Raw genomic sequence first — 26159 nt, 5'->3', positions numbered from 1 at the left:
AAAAAAAAATCAAAATCTTCAAGGATAATAGGCAACACTCATATAGAAGAAGGTAAAAATTACCCTTACGCACATAAAAAAGTTATCAACTTCACTCAAAAGAGAAATGAAAATTAAACTACACTGAGATACCATTTTTCACCATAAAATGGGCAAAAATTCAAAAGCTGAACATGATACTCTGTTGGCCAGGCTATAGAAAAAGTTGTTCTTTCACACATTACTTTCCTGGTGGTAATGTGAACTGCCATTAGCCCCTGGGGAAGGAATTTGACACTATCTCTGTCAATTTCTTGAGCATTCACCCCTGAGTCAGTAATTCCACTTCCAGGAATTTGTCTAGAAATCTTCTCTCAAAAATTCAAAAAACCTTAAACATAAAGTTACTGCCTTCAGAACCATTTGTTATGTAAATATGGAAAACTACCTAATATCCAAGCATAGCCCATTGGTTGAATAAACTATGGTGCAGATAAGAAAGTGGGGGAGGGGAAGGGAGAGGAAAAGGAAGAGGGAAATCAACTGATATGATTTGCAGACTTTTTTTAAGTGAAAAAAGCAACAAGCAAAAGAGCACATATAATATGCTACCTTCGGTATAAAGGGAAAATAATATATCTGCTATCATTATAAAATAATACAGGAAGGACAAATCAAGGAGCAAGCTAGTAAATGTGGTAGAAGTGGTTCAGGAGGAAATAACAATTCTGAGTAGAACTTTTGAAGGCATGCTAGTATTCTATATACTTTTAAAAATGGAAATCATAAGAAAAGGGGAATAAAGTCTATCACTGAAAATGAACTGAAGTTTCTTTGTTGCAGTGCGGAACTGAGTAAATGTGTGGGTGTTGGTGGGACCCAGATTCTTACTACAGAAGAACAGACATGCAAGAATGGGAGAAGGCAAAAACCTCAGTAGGAAGGATTGGCGTTGGAGTTATTGGAGTACATCCATTATTTATAAATTATGTGAGTATAAAGTTATGTTTATGTGTGTACATGTATTTGTACATATGTATGTGAAGTGCCCACATGCATTAATTCCTGACCCATCTGCTGACATGGCAAACCTAGTGCCTCTTCTCCACTACAGGCTCCTGAGCTAGAGGAGATGGCCGATTCCAGGGCTGGGGCACGAGAAGTGTAAGATGAACTTGAACATCTTGTTAGCCAAAATGTTAAGGAGCTGCTCACAAGGACATGGGACCCAGCTTCAAGAGGCTGCCAAAGGGAAATATGGGACAATCTGAGCACAAAACAAATTAGCTACAGTAATTAATTAAAGCATTATTTTACAAACAAAGGGTAAAAACTGCATCAGGCAATGGGTCCTAAAATCTTGGTGGAAATTTTGATGAGGAGCAGGGTATTCACATGATCTTAAGAGTGTCTCCTCACAAGGCTTTACTCGATACACGGGAGAAAAGAAAACGGGAGAAATCTGCTGGCAGCTTGACCAGATTATCAGATTGACATCACCTATGAGGAGACATGAGCGTGAGGTGCACAGGCTGTGACACCCGAGAAGGGCACTCATCACCTTTGCAGTATTTGGGCCAAGAATGCCTAACTCTGCATAATCATGAGGAAATACAAAGACAAAATGAAGAAAGTTCTATTTGGGAAAAACAAACAGGTATGTGGGAGAAAACTATTCTTCAAAAATGTCAATCTAAAAAACACAAAGAAGAGCTTGGGAAATTTTCCAGATTAAAGGAATCAAAAGAGACACAACTACTAAATGGGATACCTAACCCAGACTAGATCTTGGACCCTGCTTGGGAAGGGAGAAAATGTTATGTGGGACCTTAGATTAAGTGACAAATTGAAACATGGATGGTAGATTGGATGAAAATACTACACTGATGTAAACATATGAAGTAGGGAACAGTGTTGATTATGTAAGAATATCCCTATTGCCATGACCGGTTTGGCTCAGTGGAGAGAGCGTCGGCCTGCGGACTGAAGGGTCCCAGGTTCGATTCTGGTCAAGGGCATGTACCTTGGTTGCCGGCACATCCCCAGTGGGGGGTGTGCGGGAGGCAGCTGATCGATGTTTCTCTCTCATCAGTGTTTCTAACTCTCTATCCCTCTCTCTTCCTCTCTGTGAAAATCAATAAAATATATTTAAAAAAAAAAAAAAGAATATCCCTATTATTAGGAAATACACACTTAAGTATTTAGGGGTAAAGGAAACACAGTGTATGTAACTTACCCTCAAATGGTTCAGGCAAAAAAAAATATTGGGAGAGGAGTGTTGGTAAGGAGGGAGAAGAGAGTAGAGAGAAAGGGCAAAGATGATGACGCTGAAACCCCAACCATAGGTGAATCTAGATAAATGACATATGGGTACTTTTATTTTTCGAACTTTTAAAGTTTGAAATTATTTTCAAATAAAAAATTTTTTAAATGTATAATATACCAACACGCAAGCATTCTTGAAAGAGAAACAGGGAAAAGAAACCTACCTGACATGTGACTGGTCTACAGCAAAGTTCCTGACAAGATCACCCACACTCCAGCGGGCAACCTCACTGCCCTGAAGGCCTGTGAAAGCCCCAGCGTCTCCATCTCCAACGCAGTGTGGGCAGGTACCAGGCCTCCAAATGTTAAATTCTGACTAAAGATCATGGAGATGCATGGAAGAATTTAACAGGAGAGGATCATTCTTCAGACTGCTCAGAGGATAAGCCTGCCTACTACAAAAAGCTCCATGCAGATTCCATGGGTACCTGGATACTCATTTTAGGCATTACGCTGGCCACTTTATAGGCACATCTCCCTAAACCCAACACCCCTGTGAGCTAAGTCCTATTAACATTCTCTGCATGAGGAAAACTGGCTCAGGAAAGTTGAATAATTGTCCATAATCTTGCATTTAGTAACCAGAAAAGCTGATATTTGACACCACAACCTAACCTTTTATCCACATTATAATAACTCCATAGAACAGACTTTTTCTTTTTTAAACACAACTATCCAATCCGATTCCCAGCACGGTTATATTCTGTCGCTGAGAAAAACACCAGCAGAATCTGACAGAGAGCAAATTAGTAAGAGACCAGGACAAAGGGAATTCTGAGAACAACCTTGGGAAATAAACCTGAAATTTTGAAGACATTTTCCAAGATAATGAAAACCATGACAAAGAAGATAATGAAGTAAGAGCAGGAAACAAAAATTATCTAGATGTTACTAAATGGTATTAAAGAGAATATTAAAAAGGTAGTTTTTTTAAAGGCAAAGTTAGTCACACTTCTCTAGACCTGGAGACTGAAAGCTACACTAATTAGTGTAGAGCCACAGAGGCATCCTGGAAGCAAGTACAAAGAAATGAGAACAACAACAAAAAGACCCTAACTCTTTTAAGCACACACACAAAAAAGGATTATAGCTAGGTAACTTAAAAAAAAGAGATAAAGAAAAAATAAAAATTTTTCTTCTGTGATAAGCTGAAAAAACTCTTGGGGGGGGGGGGGGGGATGGGGATGGATAGTTTCCAAAGTATAAAAAAGAAAAAGATGTAACACAAAATTATACCAAACCAAATTCAAATTCTTGTGGTAGTCATAAGACAGGAGTGAGCAAACTTTTTGACTAGAGGGCCACAATGGGTTCTTAAACTGGACCGGAGGGCAGGAACAAAAGCATGGATGGAGTGTTTGTGTGAACTAATATAAATTCAAAGTAAACATCATTACATAAAAGGGTATGGTCTTTTTTTTTTTTTTAGTTTTATTCATTTCAAATGGGCCGGATCCTGCCCGCGGGCCGTAGTTTGCCCATGGCTGTCTTAAGACAACAGTATTCTTTCAGATATAGTATTTCAAAAAATTTACAATTCTTCTTTTAGAGAACAACAAGGATGACAAAAGATTAAAGGTGAAATGAGACTGCAATTTATAGAAGATATATATATATATATATACACACACACACACACACACACACACACACACACACATATATTTATTTCATTTATTTTTTTTGCAAAGAAAAGGTGACAAAGTTTATATTAGTCTGAGTTAACTTAACCAAGATAAAAAGAGAGAAAAAGAAAGAATTCTCATTCAATGGGAAGTGAGAGAAGAAAAAAAATACTTTCAACATTGTAATTTAACATTCATAAAATAAGATTCTGAATTGCAAATCATTGCAGGAAATAGAACTAGTTTGTCTTAAAATAGTCCAGCATCTCAATCACAACCACTAATCTCAAATAGTTAGCTCTATTAAACCTTTTAGAAGAAACATTTAAAATTACAACAAAGGGTCCAAAATAAAAAAGATGTGAAAAGATCATTCAATTGGTAAACTAAAACCCCCTGTGGCCATATTGTCAAGCAAAGTATCTGGTGAAAAATGCAAGTGTTACACGGGCAGTTTTACATTGATAAAAGGCATAATATATGTATCAACAATGGCCTGACCTACTTGCTCAATAACAGCCACAAAATAAGTTTCTTAAAAAAAAAGGAAAATACAAGGAGAAATTGATATGAAAAAGCACAGAAGTCAATTTTATATACATCCTTATATGCTGTTGAATCAGCTAACCAAAAAATAAGGACTGAAATGAAATTAAAAACAAATATTACACCTTAAAAAGTCACTATTTCAAGTATCAAAGTATTTGCCAAAAAAAAGCACACTGGTTAAACTATCTGATTAAATACAATTAGGGCAGAAATGAACATGCTTAAAGCACACCCTAAAAATAAATTAGGTCAAATGTATATAAATACAGATAAGCTTAAAATTATAACGACTTTGGGGACAGCTAAAACTATAACTCAAGGTAAATTTATAGTTACATATCCTTTTCCTTTGAAAAATCGAAGAAAACAAATTACGATTCAGCTTCCTAGTTCGGAGAAAGAAGGCAGGCAGAGGCGCGGCGGCGAAGACCAAGTGCGAACGTACACGTCTGTCCGACAGCAGGTTCTCCTCGGACGGCAATGCAGCGGGAGAGCCAACCGCACCACCGCGTCCAGCAGACGCGGGGACCGGAATCGCCGACGGGCGGCCGCGGCCCCTCCCTCCCAGGCAGGCGCACGGGAGGGCAGTTAAATGGAGACGACCCCTCCCTCCCCTCCAGTGCCCACCCACGGAACTCCCCCCCGCCGCCCACGGCCAGAGAACCAGGTGAGTTGCGGCCAGGTCCAGGCGCCGATCCTCACCTGGCCCGGGGTGCGGCGCAGGTGCTGGGCTCGCTCTGCGTCTCCCCCCTCTCCCTCTCCCGCACTCCATCCCGGGATTCTCCCGGAGGGCTCGTCCCTCTAGACAGGACCCCGCCCCCGGAGGACAAAAGACCCCTCTCTACCCCCCGGGCCAGCGCCTCGCTCCCTCCCTCAGGCCTCCACACCTTTCCATCTCCGGAAGGCGCCTCCCCCTGGAAGCCTCCCCGGCCCTGGGATCCAGGGCCCACCTCGGCCACCCAGCCACCCCACTGGAGGAAGGGAAACCTACACACGCCGACTGGGAGGGCAAATATAAGGGCCAGGACAGGGGTCCAGAAACGCATTTCTGAGTCAACGGGACAAGAATGGGAGGCTGCAGAGGGACCACAAATGTACTCTTGGAGGGCTGTTTTCTGAGAACTTCAAGTTTTTCAGGGAAATGCTACCCTAAAATAATTAATAAAATGTTAACTGGCCTGCAAGGTGCTGCAGTGCAGGTCTCCATACCGTCATTTAGCACTTGTGCTTATCACTGTTAGTCCCAAGTGCTGTCAGATAGAAAGAGGCAAGATCTGACCTAGTAAAATCGCGGTACAAAGGAGGAGATGCTTGGCGGACGCAGGTACCTGCACCGCAGCCCTCAGCTGAAGATCCACAGAGTAGCAGAGGGTTCTATCTCCATTCACAGCTCGTGGCAATAGCTGCACCCGCAAACAGCACGCCAGTAACTCACAATGAGGAACTGCTGGTCCATATTTTAGCGACCACTAGATCGGTACCCACCATGGTGCACCTGTGAACAAAGCTGCTCAGAGCTACCCAGTGACATTGATTACATCTAAAGCTCAAGGGCTGCCTGCTGGCCTTCTGAGGTCTCATTTCTCTGAACCAGGAAACACGGTCATCACATATCAATACTGTTTTTATAGAAATACCTGTACAAAGGCATTCTCAGTACCAACATCACTAAAGCCAAAGAAACCTAATGTGCGGAACTGGACCTGAGATAGTGTCTGTCTACTAAACTGAGACTTGGCTGTTTTGTTTCAGTGCAAAACTATTTGTTAGATTAAATGAATATTTACTCTATAAATTCTATTTAGTTTTATTTTTAAAGTCATTGTAATTACTGTAGATAAAAGAAGTTGATTCCTAGCTTCGTGTCTGTCCTATAAAATTAAGATTATAATTTTTAAAACCCTCAGCATGAGGGGAGTGCAGACACTCGAGTCTCCAGGTATTTACCATCTACATCCAAGTACAACATGAAAATGAGACTCAGCAATATTTCTTAATAATTCTACAGAGCAAAGCCCTGCTACTCAGTGCAATAGGACAGCCCAGGGAGATGGATAATGTAGAAGATGAAACATTACACTGATATTAGGAGACCTGAGTTCTAGCTCCTATTCTGCCTTTATAAAACAGTAAACTTGAACAAGTGAGGCTCTCACCGGCTCATAATCTAGAATTTGTTAAACTATACAGATTTCAAAAGAAGCATGTGAACTACTTTTATGATTGATTCAGCCTAGAGAACATTCAAAGAAAGGTCACAGTAAATGTCTTTGTAAATACCTCCTAAACAGGAAAAAAAAAGCAGTCAATTGAGAATTAAAGGTGGGCACACAGTGCAATATACAGGTCTTATATTATAGAAAAATGTACACTTGAAACCTATATGATCCTATTAAGCAATGTCACCCCAATAAATTTTAAAAATTAATAAAAATAAAGGAGTTGTTCTTACCTTCTACTTTAAATATTTAAATATTTTGTGCTTCCATGGACAAATAATTTGTTTACCTGATACTATACTAACTCCCCCCATAAGGAGAGTTGTCAGCCAACCTATAGGTTTATGGAGACAGAACCTCAGGAAGCTTAAAGAGATCAGCATGGAACACTCAGGGTCATAAATATGCAAATACCAAAATAGATGGAAGAACAGAGAATCACTGACTCAAAGAATATCCAGAAAGAATTAAAAATAACTGCAGAAAGACAGAGTGTGTTAACTGGAAATGATTTAGTAATGTGATATGTACGATCAATAATGATATGTACTATGTAATATCAAGCATAATATCTTAACTGATGGAAAAAATGTCTATAGATCTTGTCTCTTAAAATCCAAGAGAAACTTTAAACAACACCTAAAAAAATTAATATCTAAGTCAATCATCACTTACTAAAACCACCACGGGGGAGGCACAATATGCATATACTTATGCATATATAATGATTCCAAATAGTCAATGCAAGTGTTACAAACATACATACATAAAATCACTGTAAAACCACCTAGAAACTTCCCTATAGAAATTCAATGTATTTTATCTCTGGATTTTAAATTTTAAAAATATATCTCCGTTTCAGTATCCTCATATGGTGATACTATCTATTTCAGACTTTCTGGGAGGATTAAAGATAAATCATTTACAAAAAAATTTTAAGCCATAAACACTTATGCGTGTTAATAGATTCAGCAGCATTTTGTAACAGCCTGAAATTGTAAACAACCCCAATGTTCACCAACAAGCAATTCAATAAACAAATCGTGGTATCTCCACTACTTGTCAACTATATGGGTGAATCTCAAAATAATTATACTGAGTTTAAAAGCCAGAACAAAAAAGAGATTATATACCATATAATGTTCTTTATATAAAACTCTGGAAAATGCAAACTAATGTACAGTGAAAGAAAGAAGATTGCCTGGAAGATAAGGTTGGTGATTGGTGAATAGCTGGAGGGACTCACAGGGGCACCAGGAAACTTTTAAGGGAGATGAATATGTTTATTATCTTGAAGGTGACAATGGTTTCATAAGGGTATATATGTGTCAAATTATAGACTTTAAATATTACAGTTTATTGTATATCAATTATGCATCAATAGAGCTGTTTATTTTAAAGTTGATGGCAGTGTATATAAATTTGTGTAAGTATCCGGTTTGTCTGCTCTATATATTTAAAAAACATACAGATGCTGATATTTTTCTTAAAAAAATAAACAACTTACTTTGCATTTCCAGCCATTGGTTGGTACTGATTTCATAACTGGTTGAAGACAAAAAGTATGATACCCTTTGTCACACGTATCACACACTAGCATCTTGCTATCTTCTCCCGATTGTCTAAAAAATAAGATAGCATTAATGATGCCTGACCTTTTAAACTTATGTTTGTAACATAAGTAATCATCTAAAGAATCAACTCTGGGATTGCCCAGTTCATAAACACCTCAGTGTCTGTTTTGTCCATGTGCAGATAATGACAAAGGCAACCCCTAGATGTGACAGCATTCGTCCCAAGCTCCCTACAGGCTTTTCCTACTGACAGCTCACCTAGGGTGCACCTGCTTTAGTCATTTGGGGATTCCACAGAGAAGGAGGGGTTAAGGCAGGATGACTGACTCTGATCTTTAAGTATCACATACTATCCTCTTTTGGGAAGGAACTATAACTGATAGTTGATGCTGAAGGAACACCCTTCAGAACAGTGAACTGGGAAGACACAGTCATAATAAAAGGAGGATCAAATCTGGCATCAGACCTATCTTTATATTCAACTGCTGTTTTTCTAGCTATGCAACTCCTGAATAACTTAGACTTGCGTTCTCTTGGTTTCAGGTATAAAATATGAATAATTACCAAAGGTTACTCTGAGAATTAAATATAATTCTGGTTGAAGAGCTTAGAATACTCATTAAGCAGTATGTACTAAATAAATAGGTGTAAGAATTACAATCTTATAATTATTAACAACTATACTAAAAATAAATATCTGCCTTGATTCTTGGCTATTAATCACTCTCAGATACTAAGAATTTAACTCAAGAGGAGGGGAAAGAAAACCTGGGGAATGCAAAAAGAGCGGAGAGAGGAAATGCTGAATTAATCCTGGGGATAAACAGAAGTAAAACGGAAGATGGGTTAGTTGGTCTCCAGTTATTTCTTATTCTACATATAAAATTGCATATTTTATCTCTTCAGCTACATGGAAAGATCCCATAGGAAAAGCACTTTCTTCAAGTTCTCATATTCCCTCCCAAGAAACCAGGCACAGATACAAGGTACCAAATAAATGTTTATTGATATTTTCTTTAATTTTTACCAAAATATAACAGCATTTGGTCCTACTTATTCCACATAATTCTGAGATACTGATGCTTTGTTAAGAAATTAAATTATGAATAAAACAGACTGGTGGGCATAATTTCTCCTAGTTAAAAAAGTCCTCAGCTTGTAAATAATTTAAAGACTGCTGTAGATGCAGGTAACATCCCCAATCTATCATGCTGATTAGTAGCATGAGGAAAATAAGTCACAGAAAAGACTGGAGAAATGACTGAAGGATGGAATAGAACAAATAGGAAAAGATCACCCCATTGCAAATGTTTAAATGCCATACAATACTCTGTTTCAGTATTGTGGTGACTAGGATCTACTGACCATAACTGTCTTCAGAGAGATATAGATTTTTTTAAAAAAACAATGATCTTAGTTTAATTGTTCTTCCTGGAAAGGAAGATGACTCACTTTCAGTAGTTATGTTCATTTTCCTATTAAATCCCCTCCCCGGTCTCCCTCTAAAGAAGTTGCTTTAGTTTTCTAATATTTATTTTAAATTGTTAATATTACTCATTTTAAAAATTGTTGGCAAATTTAAATTAGCTTTTTAGGCAACCAGAGGAATTTAAATTATTAAAATTACTTTTGTGTAGCCTTTGTTTCAAAGTAACATAAATGTTAATACACACCTAGCATTTATTTCTTAAATTAAGACATGATGAAGGCGATGTGAATGAATATAGCTGCAGTCTGAACAACCTTTAGCACATCACACAAACCTCTCGGACCTACAAATAAGGTCTCTCACAAACTCAATACACACCTGTGAGTTGAAATTAAAACTTACTTGCAGTTCTGGCACACTTTGCACTCAGGACATTGCCAACCTGCACGTTTTAATGGAGTAACCGCTATATCCAGGCACATTCCATGATAGTGCTGACCACAAGTAGTACAAAAGAACTGATCTAACAGGTCTCCCGGGCTGTCGCACACTGCACAGTTTGCATCTTCCTTTGCTATAATTAACAGTAAAACAATGAAATTGTTGTATAAGAATTTGATAATTTTCTGACTTTACAGTTTAAAAATCACTTTAAGGGAATTTGCATGGTAAATCTTTCAGACACTTTAAGTTATCCACATTGAAGTGATATCCAATCAGAATATGGTCTCCATAGAAACAATGCAATATATTTAATCTAAATGTAATCACATTCAGTTTAATCATCTGGTTTTGCAATTTGTGCCTATACGTACTTGAGACCAAGCAGTTCTGATGTAGTCTTATATCCCTAGTACCAGTGACAATGCTGGGTGCCTACTTAATGCTTCATATATGCTGCTGGAAGAACCAAACCAGTAAAGTATCAACTGAGACATTGGTAGTGTAAAAAAACAACAACAACAAAACAAAAAACATTTTATTTGGAAGTTAAATATGTTCTGAAATTAACAAAATAATAGACAAAAAAATTAAGAAATGTTAATATCCATTAGATTAAGATGCATCTTAAGCATAAACAGACTAATTTTTATTTAAATCAAGTAAGTTTTTTTAATACTGAAAAATATTGTATGAGGGAGAACATTATAGATGGAAGCTACACATTCATACCCAAATACAATACTTCATTCACTATTTCGATATTCATCTATATTGATGGCAAGCTGTTTTAAAAAGCATTAAATTCTATATAATTATGGACATCATCTATCTCCTAAATGTAGATCAAAAGAAATGTCGCTTTTTAGCAGTTCTTTTACCACTAAAACAAAAAAATAACTAATAAACTGCCTTGCCAAGTACATAGTTAAACTCATTCACATTACAAAATAAATAAATAATGTTTTCTAAAATCATACCAATTTGATAGATAGATATAGATATATCCTACATAATAAAAACCTAATATGCTGTGTCCAACAGTTGATTCGACCAGTTGCTATGACATGCACTGACCACCAGGGGGCAGGTGCTCCAATTGGTAGGTTAGCTTGCTGCTGGGGTCCAGCCTATCAGAACTGGGCCAGATGGGCTGGACACGCCCTGGAGCCCTCCCACGGTCTCTCCCTACCTTGCACCGGTGAGGTTCCTCGGCCTGGCCTGTGTCCTCTTGCAATCCGGGACCCCTCAGGGGATATCGGAGAGCCAGTTTCAGCCCAATCCCTGCAGGCCAGGCTGAGAAACCCCACTGGTGCACAAATCCGTGCACCGGGCCCCTCCCTCCCCACACAATTATGCCTATATCGGACACTTAGGGCCTCAACTAAATGGTCTGATTAGCTGATTACCTAGGATTGTTTTAAATAGTATATATAATTTTTTTTCTTTTTTGTATTTTGAAGGTTTCATCAGTCCTCTCTGACTATAAGCCCTTTCTACCTTCTTTCTTTCCCAGTCGAGCATCTTGAAACCATGTAATAATCTATTCCATTTCCTTATACCAGTCAGCAAACTGGTTTTGTAGGCCATAGAAGTCTCTGGTGTAGAAACTTTTTGTTTTTATTTTAGAGTCCTTTTAAAATGGTAAAAAGCCATTTGTAGCCTGAGGGCAGCACACAAATGGGCCCTGGGACTGAGATGTACCTGGCCCCCAAGCTGGACCCCCTGGTGGCTCCACACCCACCATTCATCTGAAGCTACTTTAATGAGGCTACCAATGACCTGTGAGCTCCCAGGGTCACTTTTTGGACCTTACCTTATTTGCACTTCGCAGCATTTATATTACTAACTAAGTCCCACCCTGAAGTAAGATTTCTCTTCCCTTGGCTTCTAGGATGGCCTCCTCCTCCTGTTTCTCCGTAAGGTCCCCATGCCGCCACCTCTTCCTCCTGGGCTGGCTTTTGTGCCTCTCTCCCTCTAAATGGTAGGATTGCATCCTGTTCTTTCTTTTCTAATTCCCCATGCCTTCTCTTTGTGATCACATCAACTCCCACAATTCCAATTCCCCAATGGATATCGCCAGCCCCAAACTTCTTTCTAAACCCCAACACACTATTTGCAGGTCTTCCTGAACCTCAATAGCCAGATGTTCTAAAAATATACACTCAATGCCTCTAAAATAAAACATTTTTAAAATCTAACCCCCCCTCCCTCTTCTCTCAACCAGCATTAGTATCACTGTTGACCCTTTAACTCTTTCCTGACCCAACACAGCCACTGGACACCAACTCTTGTTGAGCCAACTTTCCCTGTCCCTGTCCTTCCATTTGTACAGCTGGGTCCTTGTACTCCCTACTGTGGTCAATGCAATGCGTTCTGAATGGAATCCCTGCATATGGTTCTGATCTCCCTAAATAATCTAATTATGCATCTAACTGCTGAAACTAAAACTGCACCAGTACTTCCTTTTTCACCTAAAAGTGAAAAAATAAAAACTTTCTAGTATGAGGCAAAAAAGAAAAACACAAAACAAAAAACCATTTCCTCCCTTTCCAACTGACTCTCAGGACCATTCACCAATTCCTAATCACGTCAAGCAGTTTGCTGTGCACATAACATACGCTGCTGCTCAGTGCCGTGTACTTGGACACCTATTCCCTCTGCATGAAATGTGGTTCCCTTGTTGTGCCCCGAGCCCATCCCAAAGAGACCTTCCAAACTCTGCTCACTGTCCCCAAATATGAAATATTACCACTCCTAAGCAACTATGTGCATAGTTGTTGAATATTCTTTTCTCCATATGCTTAGAAGAAACTGCTCTATAAGTAATTATAACACAATACTGTGCTCCCTTGAAGGGCAGGGACCTTGTCTTTTAGACTTTGCATCCTCCACTTCCTAGCACAAATAAAGTCTTATTAAATATATAGTTTAAGTAAATAACTTGCTTCTAAAGTCACTTTTAAAAGAATCTTTGATTGATAGGCATTAATTTAAAAATGGAAATGTTATAAATTAGTTCATTTTTTGTAAGGGTGAATTGTTTTTTCTTAATACTGAAATGGAGTGCCAATATTTACTCATTCAAGCTATGGACATTTAAAAACTAGTCTTAGATCTATTTGCTACCATCAGAACATACAGAAATTGGGGCAAGTACTGGACTCTGATGATCAGATACTCAATTCATCTTTCTATTGTAATTTGCCAGGAATACTACCCAAGGTCCTTCCGTGGAACTTCCTAGAGTTTGACTCTGACACTTCCACTTACCATTGCAGCCACCAGCCAATGTGGCTACAAAGCAAATGAAATTCAACCAGTCCAAATTGAGATGAGCTGCACATATAAAACACACCCTGGATTCCAAAAATATATTAGGGGGCAATAATATCTCAAATATTTTTTATTGATTACATGTTGAAATATTACTATTTTGTATATACTGGTTAGCATGACTACTAGAAAAATGACAATTACTTCTGTTGCTCACATGATATTTCTGTTACACAGTGAGCGCTATTTTATATAGCAAAGCCCATTTGGCACCTAGATACATGTGTGTCACTATGGCAGAGATAACTTCTTCATTCTATTATAGATTCCAGCAGTTCCTTAATGACAATGCTGTCATATTATTTGATTAGTGTGGGTCATTAGTAGTAAATTAAACTAAGAAAACATCCACAGGATACACTGGGTCCAGAAACATTTACTTTATGACATATAAAAATAACAACAGCAAAAAAGTGCTACATAAAGAAATAGAGTTCATTCCAACCACTGCCCAATCCGGGAGAAGATACATGCAGAAACCCTAGCACTGCCTATTACAGATCATACATAAGAAGATGATATTACTGGACAGCTTAAGCGTCTTGTCTCAGGTAAGTATATGTACACAGACATACATATGTGTCTGCACACCCCAGAGACATTAAGTTTGAAGCAATAATCCAATAACTATGTGAGATTTTTCTTTAAGCAGCTAGAAAGCAGAAGAGATTGGGTGTAAGACTAAAGTTAATTTGAGAGGACAAGAGTGAAGTCCAGGCCAGTGTGGCTCCACAGCCACGCTCTTCACTCCTCCTCAACACAGACTCCCAGGGGGAGGGCAAAGAAGGCGGAGAACATCTGAGCATGTACAAAAGCAGAAAGCGCCAGCACAGGCATGGAATGAGGAAGGTAAGTGACCGGGGGGGGGGGGGGGGGGGGGGGGGGGGGGAAGAGCGGGAGAAGCAGAAAGATAAACTTCGGACAAGGTCACTGCCTAAGTGACAGCTGTGACAAGAAAAGAGATGGAGGACAAGGCAAAAACAATGAGCTCAAAGTAGAAGGGAGCTTACCATGGATCCTGCTTACCAGTGTCTAGAAGCACGTAAGAATAATGTGCTGGTGTAAATAAAGAGTGAGAAATGTCAAAGTGATGTCAGATAGCATCAGTTTAAGAAGGACTACATCAGCATGGCTTCTGCTGGCACGACAGCACCGACCATCGACGCGGTCACTGCTGGCAGAACACTGTGCCAGGTGGCTGACCCACCATGGGGCGTCTCTAGAAAGAAAACGTAAATCATGGATGCTGCCCAGAGAGGCTGGCCCTTATGGTAGGTAGGCAGGTAGGTAAGAAAGAAAGGTCAGGGGACTGACAGAATGTAGGATAACAGCAAAGCAGTAGGACTTTGTGTCCAGAAATACAAGCACTACCAAGAAATGAAGTCTGGAGTTAAAAGCTTAACAGAGTAAAGGAGTGAAAAGCTGAGTGGTGGCAATAAATACACTGGAGAGGGGAGACGACAGAGGGGGGGGGGGGGCATTCCCACGTTTAAACCCTGCAAAGGGTCACACTGCAGACAGAATCACATCACACCCTGCCCTGTGTGACCCAGCCTGTGTTCATCAGGGTGTTGCCTTCACTATCCACCTAGAAGACACTATGGTACAGGCACACTGACAGCGACTGTCCACAGCTGTGCCAAGCTCTTTCCTCAGGCCTGTGCAGTGTTGCTCCACCTGCCTGAATGCTCTCCCCACTGCTCCTGCATGGCTGGCTTCCTGCATTCAGCTCTCCCTAGGAGGCAGCACACTCCTCAGGAAGCACGCTGGCTGTGTCTCCACGACAAGCATTCGGTGGGAAATTTCCAGACAAGGTCCATGTACATCATCATCAGGACAACAATGCTGGAGGTATGGCCAGCATCCATCCATGACACAGAGCGCCCTGCAACTGCTTTCTACTGAAAGTCCTGGCCTTGCTCGCTGACCCTGTCTTTGTTGGGATTTCTTTCTAATGGTGTCCGTGTCTCTGTTAGATTTGTCAACTTCCATAAAAAATGTCAATCTTTCTCCTAACTCAGCTAACTATCACTCTAACATAATGCTCTACACTTAGCCATCAGTATTCAATGTATACATATAACTTGAGCCTTAGATAAGAACTAAAATCACTACCTTTCTGTAAAGTAATTAATTTAGACAAGGTCCGATGCCACATGATATTCACTGACTTGTGTCTTTTCACTTATCCCCCATTTTTGAGACATAAAAGTTATGTACTTTGTGCTATGACACACAATTACAACAACTAGAAAGATTTTATGAAGACTAATGCATGGTCTTGTATATTATAGAAATACATTATATCTCCAATATTCTCTATATTCTTGGGTTAAGACGGATGGTCAGGAAGTTATGTATTTAGACTGCATTTTGCAAAATCCCCAAGAAATTGCATTTCCTTGGTTGGGCTTTGATTTTATACCACTAGCTTATTTTGAGGTCTGTTATAAAAAATTGCCCTGTGGGATTTGCTTCTTACACTACAAGGCAGCTACTTGGAGACAGTTTTAACACTGTAGCATGTAGTGTACATACAGTCTCAGTATCAAGTGAATTCTTGTCATATTGCTATGAACCAGGTAACTCTTCGTGCTGATTGCTGGAAAGCTCTGGAGCCACATCTGTAGTTTAGGTTGAGGAAGTGTGCGTTTAACTTGGGTACTGGCCTCACCATTACCTTCGTGTTTATCCTACCTGTATTTTACAATGGCCAAATTCCCTTGCTTATTTTTAGTTTTATTTTATCCTACCGTTCATGTATTTTTATGTGTCTACATAAATCTATTTGGGAACAAGAAACAGTACCAATAATCTCAGAATATCTTTTGGTTTTACGTTGCCAGCATGAACCTTTCACTCTAGGGGTGAAAAAATGATGGCAAATCATCTCACCTCAGTTCTGACACATCATTACTTTACAAAACAATTTATGATCTCTCACACATAAATGAGGTCTACGCTATTAGAACCAGTCTGCAGCACGGAGCAGTACAGCCATTAGGCAACAAAACACCTAACATTGGAAACACAGTCACGGAAAAGTTTACACACTGTTTACTGAGCTCTAAAGCATGACTAAGTACAAAAGGCTGAGTAAAATTCAGATTCATAAATACATACACATTGTTTGTTCCACTGGCAAAGTGTGACGAACCACCTAGAATGCAATCAACTCTAATTTAAACTAGCATCGTAGCTTGTGCACCCGGTGAAGTGATTCACTGCATGAGGTCTTAAAATAACAACACCTGGGAGAGTGGCTATGCATGAATGTTCTTTTTCTCCCAGATTTTAGTGTATAATCCAAAACATTCTTAAAACTTTAAATCCCTCCCCAGCCTAAATACAATTGACATTAGGTTTTTGCCTTACCTATAATTTACACCTGTATGGTGATTATACATGTAGACACAAAATAATTTTAACTGAATATAAAATTATGGTACTAAATAAAGATAAAAAATAATGATTATGAAATCTAACTGTACTGGAGAATACTTCAGTTTATGCCTCATAAATATAAGTAGCTATATTTATGTTTCACAGAGATGAAAAAGATAGGGAAAAGCCTTTATTGACATTGCTAAGAAATAGGTAAAGCTAGCAATTAGGTTAAAAAGACTGAATAAAGCATTTCACAATGAGATTGGAAATACAATTTAAGAGGGAAAAAGATCCCGAAGCATACATGCTCTTTGGAAATCCATAGAAATAAAAAGTTAAGATCTGTTTCATGACAAAGACAGCAAAGAGTCATAACTTTCGGTACAACATCAAATTCAAACGTTTAAACATTTTTCACTTAATTAAAAAATACTGTCAGGAAGAGAAAGGAAAAACCTTAAGTGTGGTTGCAGTGAACAGAGAAGACTCAGAAGCTGCAGGGACAGGTTCCACAAGGACCAGGCCGGTCTCCAGAGCGCAGAGGTCTGGGGTGACCTATCAATAGTGTACCTCCTGCAAGAACGCCTGAGTTGGAGATTTTCAACCTTCTTCATCTCATGGCACATAAACTAATTACTAAAATTCTGCAGCACAACAAAAAGTGTATTTTTGCCTGACCAAAAAAAAGGTATGGTTTTTGATTCATTCACACTGGATGGCCAGTGTTGTGTTGGCTGTTACCATTTTTTTATCTGACAATCTAAGGGAAAAGAGGTCAGTGCCCCTGACTCAGTAGTCAGATGTTGCATGTTTTAAAAGTCCTTGTGCGCACGGTTGAAAAATCTGAGTCAATCAGCTTCCAATTTTCCAGCTGGGTGCTGGGTGGTTTTTAGTGTAAAAGACACTGAATACTGTTTAACTTTTTAAAGGACTTACTTTATAGTGCATATTAAAATACTATATACTCAGTGTTTCTATTTTTTGACAGTGTTTTAAAAAAAATTTTTAAGAAAAACCACGTAAACTACATTTGAATTGCTGAGGAAGTAACTTTTTGCCTTTAACTTCAATGACACTGTTGATAACAGATTTCCCCCAAGGACCTCTGGCAAGGATCCCTCAGATTATCAAGATTATACAATGTTATCTTCTAGAACAAGCAGAGTGACACTCAGGGAGTGATGACATGCATTACTGCAAGTGAGTTCACTGGCTCATATCTAAGAATGTGTCTAAGTAAGTGCACTACTTACATCTTTCAGGAGCTTGGTCGATGTGCTCTGGACAAAGAAGGAAGAAGTGGCTGACGTCCTGGAAGGTGCCGGCCCCCACAGCACAAGGGTAATGGTATGTCTGTGTACATTTCTCTTCACAGCATTTGATAGTGGCTCCAAGGTGCTTACAAAATGCACATCGCTGAAAGGGGGAAAAGGGAAAAGAATTTCTTCATTAAACCTGGTAGAGGAACATTCAAATGCGGGACTAGGAAAGTATTAAAAACCTTTGTATGCCGAAACCGGTTTGGCTCAGTGGATAGAGCGTCGGCCTGCGGACTGAAGGGTCCCGGGTTCGATTCCGGTCAAGGGCATGTACCTGGGTTGCGGGCACGTCCCCAGTGGGAGATGTGCAGGAGGCAGCTGATCGATGTTTCTAGCTCTCTATCTCTCTCCCTTCCTCTCTGTGAAAAATCAATAAAATATATTAAAAAAAAAAATTTAAAAACCTTTGTACATCACTTGTAAAACTAGTTGAATCTGCAGAATAGCAAATAAAGGATCTGTTAGAAATAATAAGATCTAAGGTACTCAATTCGATGCCTGGTATAATAGTCTCATCCTTCCATTCAAGTTTACAAAGTTAGCATTTCGCTTTTTCACTGACTTTGTACAACTAAATTTTCAAAAATATCAGTAGTATGGTTAAAAAGGTAGGTTTCTAGTTGAGCATTACTTTCGTAAGTGTTTAAATACCATCAATAAACAAGTAAAACGAATATAGAGTCTAAAACATCTATCATCCTGCCTAAAAATCAATAGGTAGTAAACTAGTCAATCAGGGTAGGTTAATGAGGGACAACTATATTGTTCAAGGCAACAGATTGACACATTTCACTGTGGTAATTCACTTTAAGTTTCTTAATAAATGCTAGGAGTGTAAAGAAAAATTAGGTCATGACTATCTCCTCTCCCCTCGCTCCCACCAATTTCAATCTGATGCTACTCTTACAAGCAGTAAGAGCAAAGAAATAAGGCCCCCATGATCAACAAAGTAAGTCTAGAGCAGTGGTTCTCAACCTTCCTAATGCCATGACCTTTAATACAGTTCCTCATGTTGTGGTGACCCCCAACCATAAAATTATTTTCGTTGCTACTTCATAACTGTAATTTTGCTACTGTTATGAATCGTAATGTAAATATCTGATATACAGGATGTATTTTCATTGTTACAAATTGAACATAATTAAAGCATAGTGATTAATCACAAAAACAATATGTAATTATATATGTGTTTTCCGATGGTCTTAGGCGACCTCTGTGAAAGGGTCGTTCGACTCCCAAAAAGGTCCGCGACCCACAGGTTGAGAACGAACCGCTGGTCTAGTGTGTAAGAAGCCAGTCTGGACGATCTACGATGCTGTACTTCCTTAACTCACCTTTCCCTAAGAATGACTGGCTATCCGCCCAAGCCCATTTTGGACATCATTTCTTTTGTGGAGCTTTTGCTGTGAGGCCTACACTGTCTAGTGTAAAACCTCCCTCTGTGTAGAAGAGGCTAGGCTGTCCTTGTTACATTAACCTCTGAGTTAGCATTTATGCTTCTGGCATGGTTATTTGTCTTTTCCTCCTGTTCCAACATCCCTTGGTAGAAACTGGTAGTCCTAGTTTGTTCACGTAGCACCATGGATGCTGCTGACAAAGAAAGACCAGACATACATATCCTAAGAGGACCTCACCCTCAGGACTCACATTCGTGCGTGCGGCTCACCAGCAGCACAGCTGGAATACCTAAAGCCAAACAGGATGGTCTGCGGGAAACTGAGCCTCAAGGAACCACAGACATCTTCACATGCCAATGTTGACTCTACATGTCAACGTTCATGTGTAAACCTCCATAAGATAGCACATGCCATCAAAACCTCATAACCTGAGGTCCTCCGCTTCGAAACAATATGAGGAAGCTTAGCACCTTCTGGTGTGTCTGCTACACACTGAGTGCAGCCAAAAGACCACAGCAGTTTTTAAGTCACTCATAAATTCTAGCTGTACCTGTGACATTTTAATTTGATATAAAATCCACAGACTAATGCACATTTTAGTTCTTTTTTGTACTCAAGGGCGTTACAGCATTAAAAACACAGAGAAGTTCAGCCAGTGTGGCTTAGATGTCACCAATGTTTCTCTCTAAAAATCAATGGAAAAATATCCTTGGGTGAGGATTAACAATAACAACAAAAATGAATGTAATAAAAAAAACTCAAAGTATCTCTATATCGCTGTGGTGAAAAGATGATGGCAAAAAGCAATAATAATATTAAATCTCATTTTTTATCTACTAGCTTTGAATGTTTTATACTGGTATAGTTATTTTGGATTCTTTTAAATTGGTGCACAAAATAAACAATATTCTCTTTTTCTTTTAACTTCTTCAGTTAGAGGAAAAATTCATCAAAATTAAAAGAAAAGATACTATGGATTAGGGAATAAACAAAAATTTTATACAGATATATTATAAAATGCTACTGAAAACAAAGAACATTGAATCTTATCTCATATTCTCATATCATACATATAACTTAACTATAAAATGGATAAATAACCTAAGGTAACTTGGGAATATGCAAAGTTTTTTGTTTTTTTTTAAATATAAGGCATAATGAGCATAACCCATAAAAGAAAAAACTTAGCCCTAGCCGGTTTGGCTCAGTGGATAGAATGTCGGCCTGCGAACTGAAAGGTCCCAGGTTCGATTCTGGTCAATGGCACATGCCCGGGTTGTGGGCTCAATCCCCAGTGGGGGGTTGGCAGGAGGCAGCTGGTCAATGATTCTCTCTCATCACTGATGTTTCTATCTCTCTCTCCCTCTCCCTTCCTCTCTGAAATCAATAAAAATATATTTTTAGCCCTGGCCGGTTTGGCTCAGTGGATCGAGCGTCAGCCTGCGAACTGAAGGGTCCCGGGTTCAGTTCCAGTCAAGGGCATGTACCTGGGTTGCGGGCACATCCCCAGTGGGGGGGGTGCAGGAGGCGGCTGATCGATGTTTCTCTCTCATCGATGTTTCTGACTCTCTATCCCTCTCCCTTCCTCTCTGTAAAAAATCAATAAAATATATATTAAAAAAAAAAATTTTTTTTTAAAAAAGAAAAGAAAAAACTTAGAAAGTGGCAAATGACAAACTTCATCAAAATTAAGCCCTCTGCTCTTCAGAAAGCACTAAGAAAATGAAAACGAGTTGTAAACTAGGCAGGAATATTTATAAAATGCGTCTCTAATAAACAACTTGTATGAAGAATATATAAAGAATTCTGACACCTCAATAGTAAGAAGACAAATTAATTGGAATAGGGTAGGGGTAGGGGCAAAAGATTTGAACAAACACTTCGCTAAAGATACACGATAGCAAGTAAGTACATGAGATGTTCAATCTCAGTTATCAGGAAGCAAAAAAGAAGCCCACAAGGAGATATCACTGAAGGAGAACAGCTAAAATTCAGAAACACTGACAATTTCCAGTGTTAGCAACACCATAGAGCAAATGCACCTCTCACTACTTACTGGTGGAAATGGAAAGGTATACAGGCAAAGTTAAACATACTTCCAAACAAACAGTGTAGCATCCATGTTCACAGCAGCTTTATAAATAATAGCCAAGAACAAACTACCAGCTGATGAATGACCATTATGCTAACTACATGCTGTATGATTCCATTTCAGTATCAGCCTAGAAAATGCAAAACTGTAGGAAGAGGAACAGGTCAGTAATGGCCAGGAGCTGGAAGGGGGGCCATTAAAGGGGAGGAGGGGGCTCTGACCTCAGAGGGTCATGAGAGAACATTTTTGGGGTACAGGAAATATTCTATACCATGACTATGATAGTTACATACTTGATTGTACACACTTCTCAAAGCATGTTCAACTATAACCTATGAAGAGGTGAGTTATAGTGTATATAAAATATGCCTTAATAAGAGAAAGAATGGCCCAGCTGATGTGGCTCAGTGGATTGAGCGTCATCCTATGCACCAAGAGGTCTCTGGTTTAATTCCCGGTCAAGGCACATGCCCAGGTTTCAGGGGGTGTGCAGGAGGCAGGCAATGTTTCTCTCACATCTATGTTTCTAACTCCCTCCCTTACCCTTTCTCTCTCTAAAATCAATAAAAATATACTTTAAAAAAAAAAAGAATGAGTCACACAGAAAAATATTATTCACTGAATAAAGGCAGAGAGGCTAAAGATAAAATATGTAGCCCTTGCATGGTAGCTCAGTTAGTTAGAGTGTCATCTCAATACGCCAAGGTTGGGGGTTCGATCCCTGTCAGTGCACATGCAAGAATCAACTAATGAATGCATAAATAAGTGAAACAACAAATCACTATAAACTTAGTATTTTTTTATTATTAATTTCCTGTGAGTTGGAATAGTGTCGCAAGTGCTCAATCTGGTAATGCTGACACATATTGTATTCTACACATCAACCAGATCCTGGCATAATGAGTTTAATGCTTTGCCATCTAACTTGATAACAACAGAAGTGCTACATATGAAGTCCACTTTTCTTGTTTTAATATGCTAGGTATATATAACAGTAACAAAAGAAATAAATAAGCTGCCAGGACTGTACACATGGCACTCAAACACTGTGAATATAATTGTGTCACTGTGACTTCTACCACGTTCACAGCAATGACCAGCACGTGTGGTCTCTGCAGCAACCACTCAGCTCTGTCACTGTCATGCAATGGAAGACACAGATAATATGCAAATGACTGTGGCTGTGTTCCAATAAAACTTTATTTATGACACTAAAATTTGTATTTCCTATGACTTCATGTATTAGAAATATATATTTAAATTTGTTTAACCAGCTCAGCCAATGTGGCTCAGTGGTTGAGCATTGACCTATGAACCAGGAGGTCACAGTTTAATTCCCAGTCAGGGCATATGCCAGGGTTGCGGGCTAGATCCCCAGTGTGGGGCATGTAGGAGGCAGCCAGTCAATGATTCTCTCTAATCATTGATGTTTCTCTCTCTCCCTCCCTCTTCCTTCTCTCCGAAATCAATAAAAGATATATTTTGAAAGATAGAAAATAAAAACATGGATAGTATAATGAATTAGGAGGTAACTGGTGCCCAGCCGGTGTGGCTCAGTGATTGAGCATCGATCCATGAACCAAGAGGTCGAGGTTTGATTCCCAGTCAGGGCACATGCCCAAGTTGCAGACTCAATCCCCAGTAGGGGTATACAGGAGGCAACCAATTAATGATTCTCTCTCATCAAGTTTCTCTCTCTCTCTCCCTCTCCCTTCCTCCCTGAAATCAATAAAAATATATTCAAAACAAAACAAAACTACTCAATCCAAAAAAATGCAGCAGAAAAGAAACAATAGAGATAAACAGAAAAACAAAACAAAACAAAACAGGATGATAATCACATTAGTACATGGCCCTAATGCTCCAACTAAAAAGCAGATTGTCAGTAAGATTTTAAAAATCAAAATCAGTTCCTGCAAGAAATGCACATTAGCCTGGCTGGTATAGCTCAGCGGTTGAGCGTCGAACAAGGAACCAAGCAGCCACCAGTTCGATTCTCAGTCAGGGCACATGCCTAGGTTGCGGGCTCCATCCCCTGTGGGGGGTATGCAGGAGGAAGCTGATTGATGATGTAATCTCTCTATCCCTCTCCCTTTTTCTCTAAAAAATCAATAAAATATATATTTTTTAAAAAGTAATGTACATTAAATATAAAGACACAAATAGGTTAGAATAAAGGAATGGAATAATATATACCACTAGAGGCCTGGTGCACGAATTCGTACATGGGTGGGGTCCTCCACCTGGCCTGTGATTGGGGCCCATCAGGACCGTCTCACCCAGTCCCAACTGCGGCCGGTGGGTGGGAGGGACCGCAAAAGGGCTCCAGGACATGTCCGACCCCATCTTGCCCAGTCCCGATCTGCCAGACCCCAGCAGCAAGCTAACCTACCAGTTGGAGCATCTGCCCCCTGGTGGTCAGTGCACATCATAGCAACCAGTTGGTGGACTGCTCGGTTGGACACTTAGCATATTAGGCTTTTATATATATAGATTGTAACTCACAGCGCAGAATGCTCAGCACGCACTTTCCCTCCAACCCCTGGTCTTAGAAACCTCATGTCCTTCCAAGGCTCTGCTCAGCCCCTTCAGCTGCCACATGAAGTTGCATCGTGTGTGTGGAAACCCTTTGCAGGCTCCATGGGTGTGTCTTTACTTCGCTTCAGTTCAGATTACCCAACATAAGGAGATGCCCTCATTATCAGATAACACTATCGTGGTAAGACCCCTGCTCAGCCTACTGCAGTGGTTTTAAATAGGTCATGGGTCGCCCTAGATCAGGGGTCCTCAAACTACGGCCTGCGGGCCACATGCAAATACAAATATTGTATTTGTTCCCGTTTTGTTTTTTTACTTCAAAATAAGATATGTGCAGTGTGCATAGGAATTTGTTCACAGTTTTTTTAAAAACTACAGTCCAGCCCTCCAATGGTCTGAGGGACAGTGAACTGGCCCTGTTTAAAAAGTCTGAGGACCCCTTCCCTAGATGGTTTGGCTCAGCGGATAGAGCCATGGCCTGCGGACTGAAGGGTCCTGGGTTCAATTCAGTCAAGGGCACATTCTGGGTTGTGGGCTCAATCCCCAGTAGGGGGCATGTGGAGGCAGATCGATTTTCTCTCATCATTGATGTTTCTATCTCTCTCTCGCTCTGCCTTCCTCTCTGAAATAAAAATCTATATATATATAAAAGCCTAAGTGACTGAACAACCTAACAACTGGTCGACACTCAACTCAGGTGCTGCCCCCTGGTGGTCAGTGCGCTCCCACAGCCAACCTCCCAGGGCCAGCCAACCTCCCAAGGCCCCAACTGGCCCCGATCAACGGCCAGGCCAAGGGACCCCACCTGTGCATGAATTCGTGCACTGGGCCTCTAGAATATTTATAAAAATAAATAGGCCATGAATCAAACAGCGCTGCTCTCCATCCATCCAGTCCCCTCACCCCTCTTTTGTCTTCGCTACCCCCACCCCCCCCGCCACACACACACACACACACTCTGCTGGGGTCTGAAAATGGGGTCAGGATTTCTGCTTCAACCAAGGGCGATGCTTCTGCACGGCCCTCCTTTCCCGCCCATCTCTGTCCCTAGTTCTGTGGGGTCTCTCTCTCCCTTCCCTCCATCTAATTTGGTGGGCCCTGCTCTACCCCTCCTCCTGCAGCCTCCTGTCTGCAGCCTCCCCCTTTCTCTTCCAGGGGCAGAGCTCCCTAAAGGCTGTGCGGGGTGGGACTGTGCAGGGCAGGGCTGTGTGGGGCGGGGATGTGCATGCCCTGCAGCGGTGTGGAGATGTGCTGGGCGAGCCCAGATGGGGCCTGGGAGGAGTGCTGGGGTGACAGGTCACAGGGAGGAGGAGGGAGGGACGTGGAGCCTGTCCCATGGGACATGCACCCGGCTCCTCAGCTGCCCGCAACCCAGCAGCTTTTCTAGGCCCCTGCGCAGCTATCGCCCTCCGCCCCTCGCTGCCTCCCACTTCAAGTTTTGGACTCAGTTTCTCCGACTCGGCTTCACCCCTCTCTCTGCTGCGTCCCAGGGAATCCAAGGCCGCCCCTTGGCCTCAGGCAGGTGCACCTGGCCCGTCCCCCCTTAATGGTGCTATCCACTGTCCTGGAATAGTTAGTGAAACTTAACAAATAAAAAGAAGCAGCTCTGAAGATTATAAATTGTGCACTGACAACGCCACAGGCTGCAGAGGGCTGCACAGTCCATGGCTCTCGGATCACGCATAGCAGCCACCCGGTCCCTCCTGGCCCCCGCCCCAGCCCTCCTCCACTTGGGGCTCGGACCAAACCCTGGGAGTTTCCTGACAGTTCTCACCTCACATCACACTTTCCAGTCCAGCCCACCAGCGCCCGCAGCAAGCTAGCCTAGGTTGGAGCATCTGCCCCCTGGTGGTCAGTGCGTGTCATAGCAACTGGTCGAGCAGTCAAACTCCCAGGGGAACTAGTGGTCAAGGGGACAATTTGCATATTAGGCTTTTATTATATAGGAT

At 40.5% G+C, this 26159-nt stretch overlaps 1 protein-coding gene across 28 annotated transcripts in view; it reads right to left on the bottom strand.

Annotated features, from left to right (window-relative positions):
- KMT2C (lysine methyltransferase 2C) overlaps positions 1 to 26159 on the bottom strand; it is a 262590-nt gene that overhangs the window by 113714 nt on the left and 122717 nt on the right. For 26 of the 28 annotated variants that reach the window (XR_004975251.1, XR_004975250.1, XR_004975247.1 and 23 more), the window contains 3 exons: positions 18118 to 18280; positions 10103 to 10274; positions 8205 to 8319 (listed from right to left, as the gene is read on the bottom strand). Coding sequence is in view for 22 of the 28 variants with exons in the window: in XM_036356219.1 (XP_036212112.1) it covers positions 8205 to 8319; positions 10103 to 10274; positions 18118 to 18280 (450 nt within the window). In the remaining 6 variants the exon portion in view is untranslated. Of the gene's footprint in view, positions 1 to 8204; positions 8320 to 10078; positions 10275 to 18117; positions 18281 to 26159 lie in introns of those variants that run through there. The other 2 variants (XM_036356217.1, XM_036356216.1) reach the window with 2 other exon arrangements.

The sequence above is a fragment of the Myotis myotis genome, unplaced genomic scaffold (genome assembly GCF_014108235.1).
Source record: "Myotis myotis isolate mMyoMyo1 unplaced genomic scaffold, mMyoMyo1.p scaffold_m19_p_25, whole genome shotgun sequence".
Lineage (NCBI taxonomy): Eukaryota > Metazoa > Chordata > Mammalia > Chiroptera > Vespertilionidae > Myotis > Myotis myotis.
This window is presented reverse-complemented; position numbering and strand designations above follow the sequence as displayed.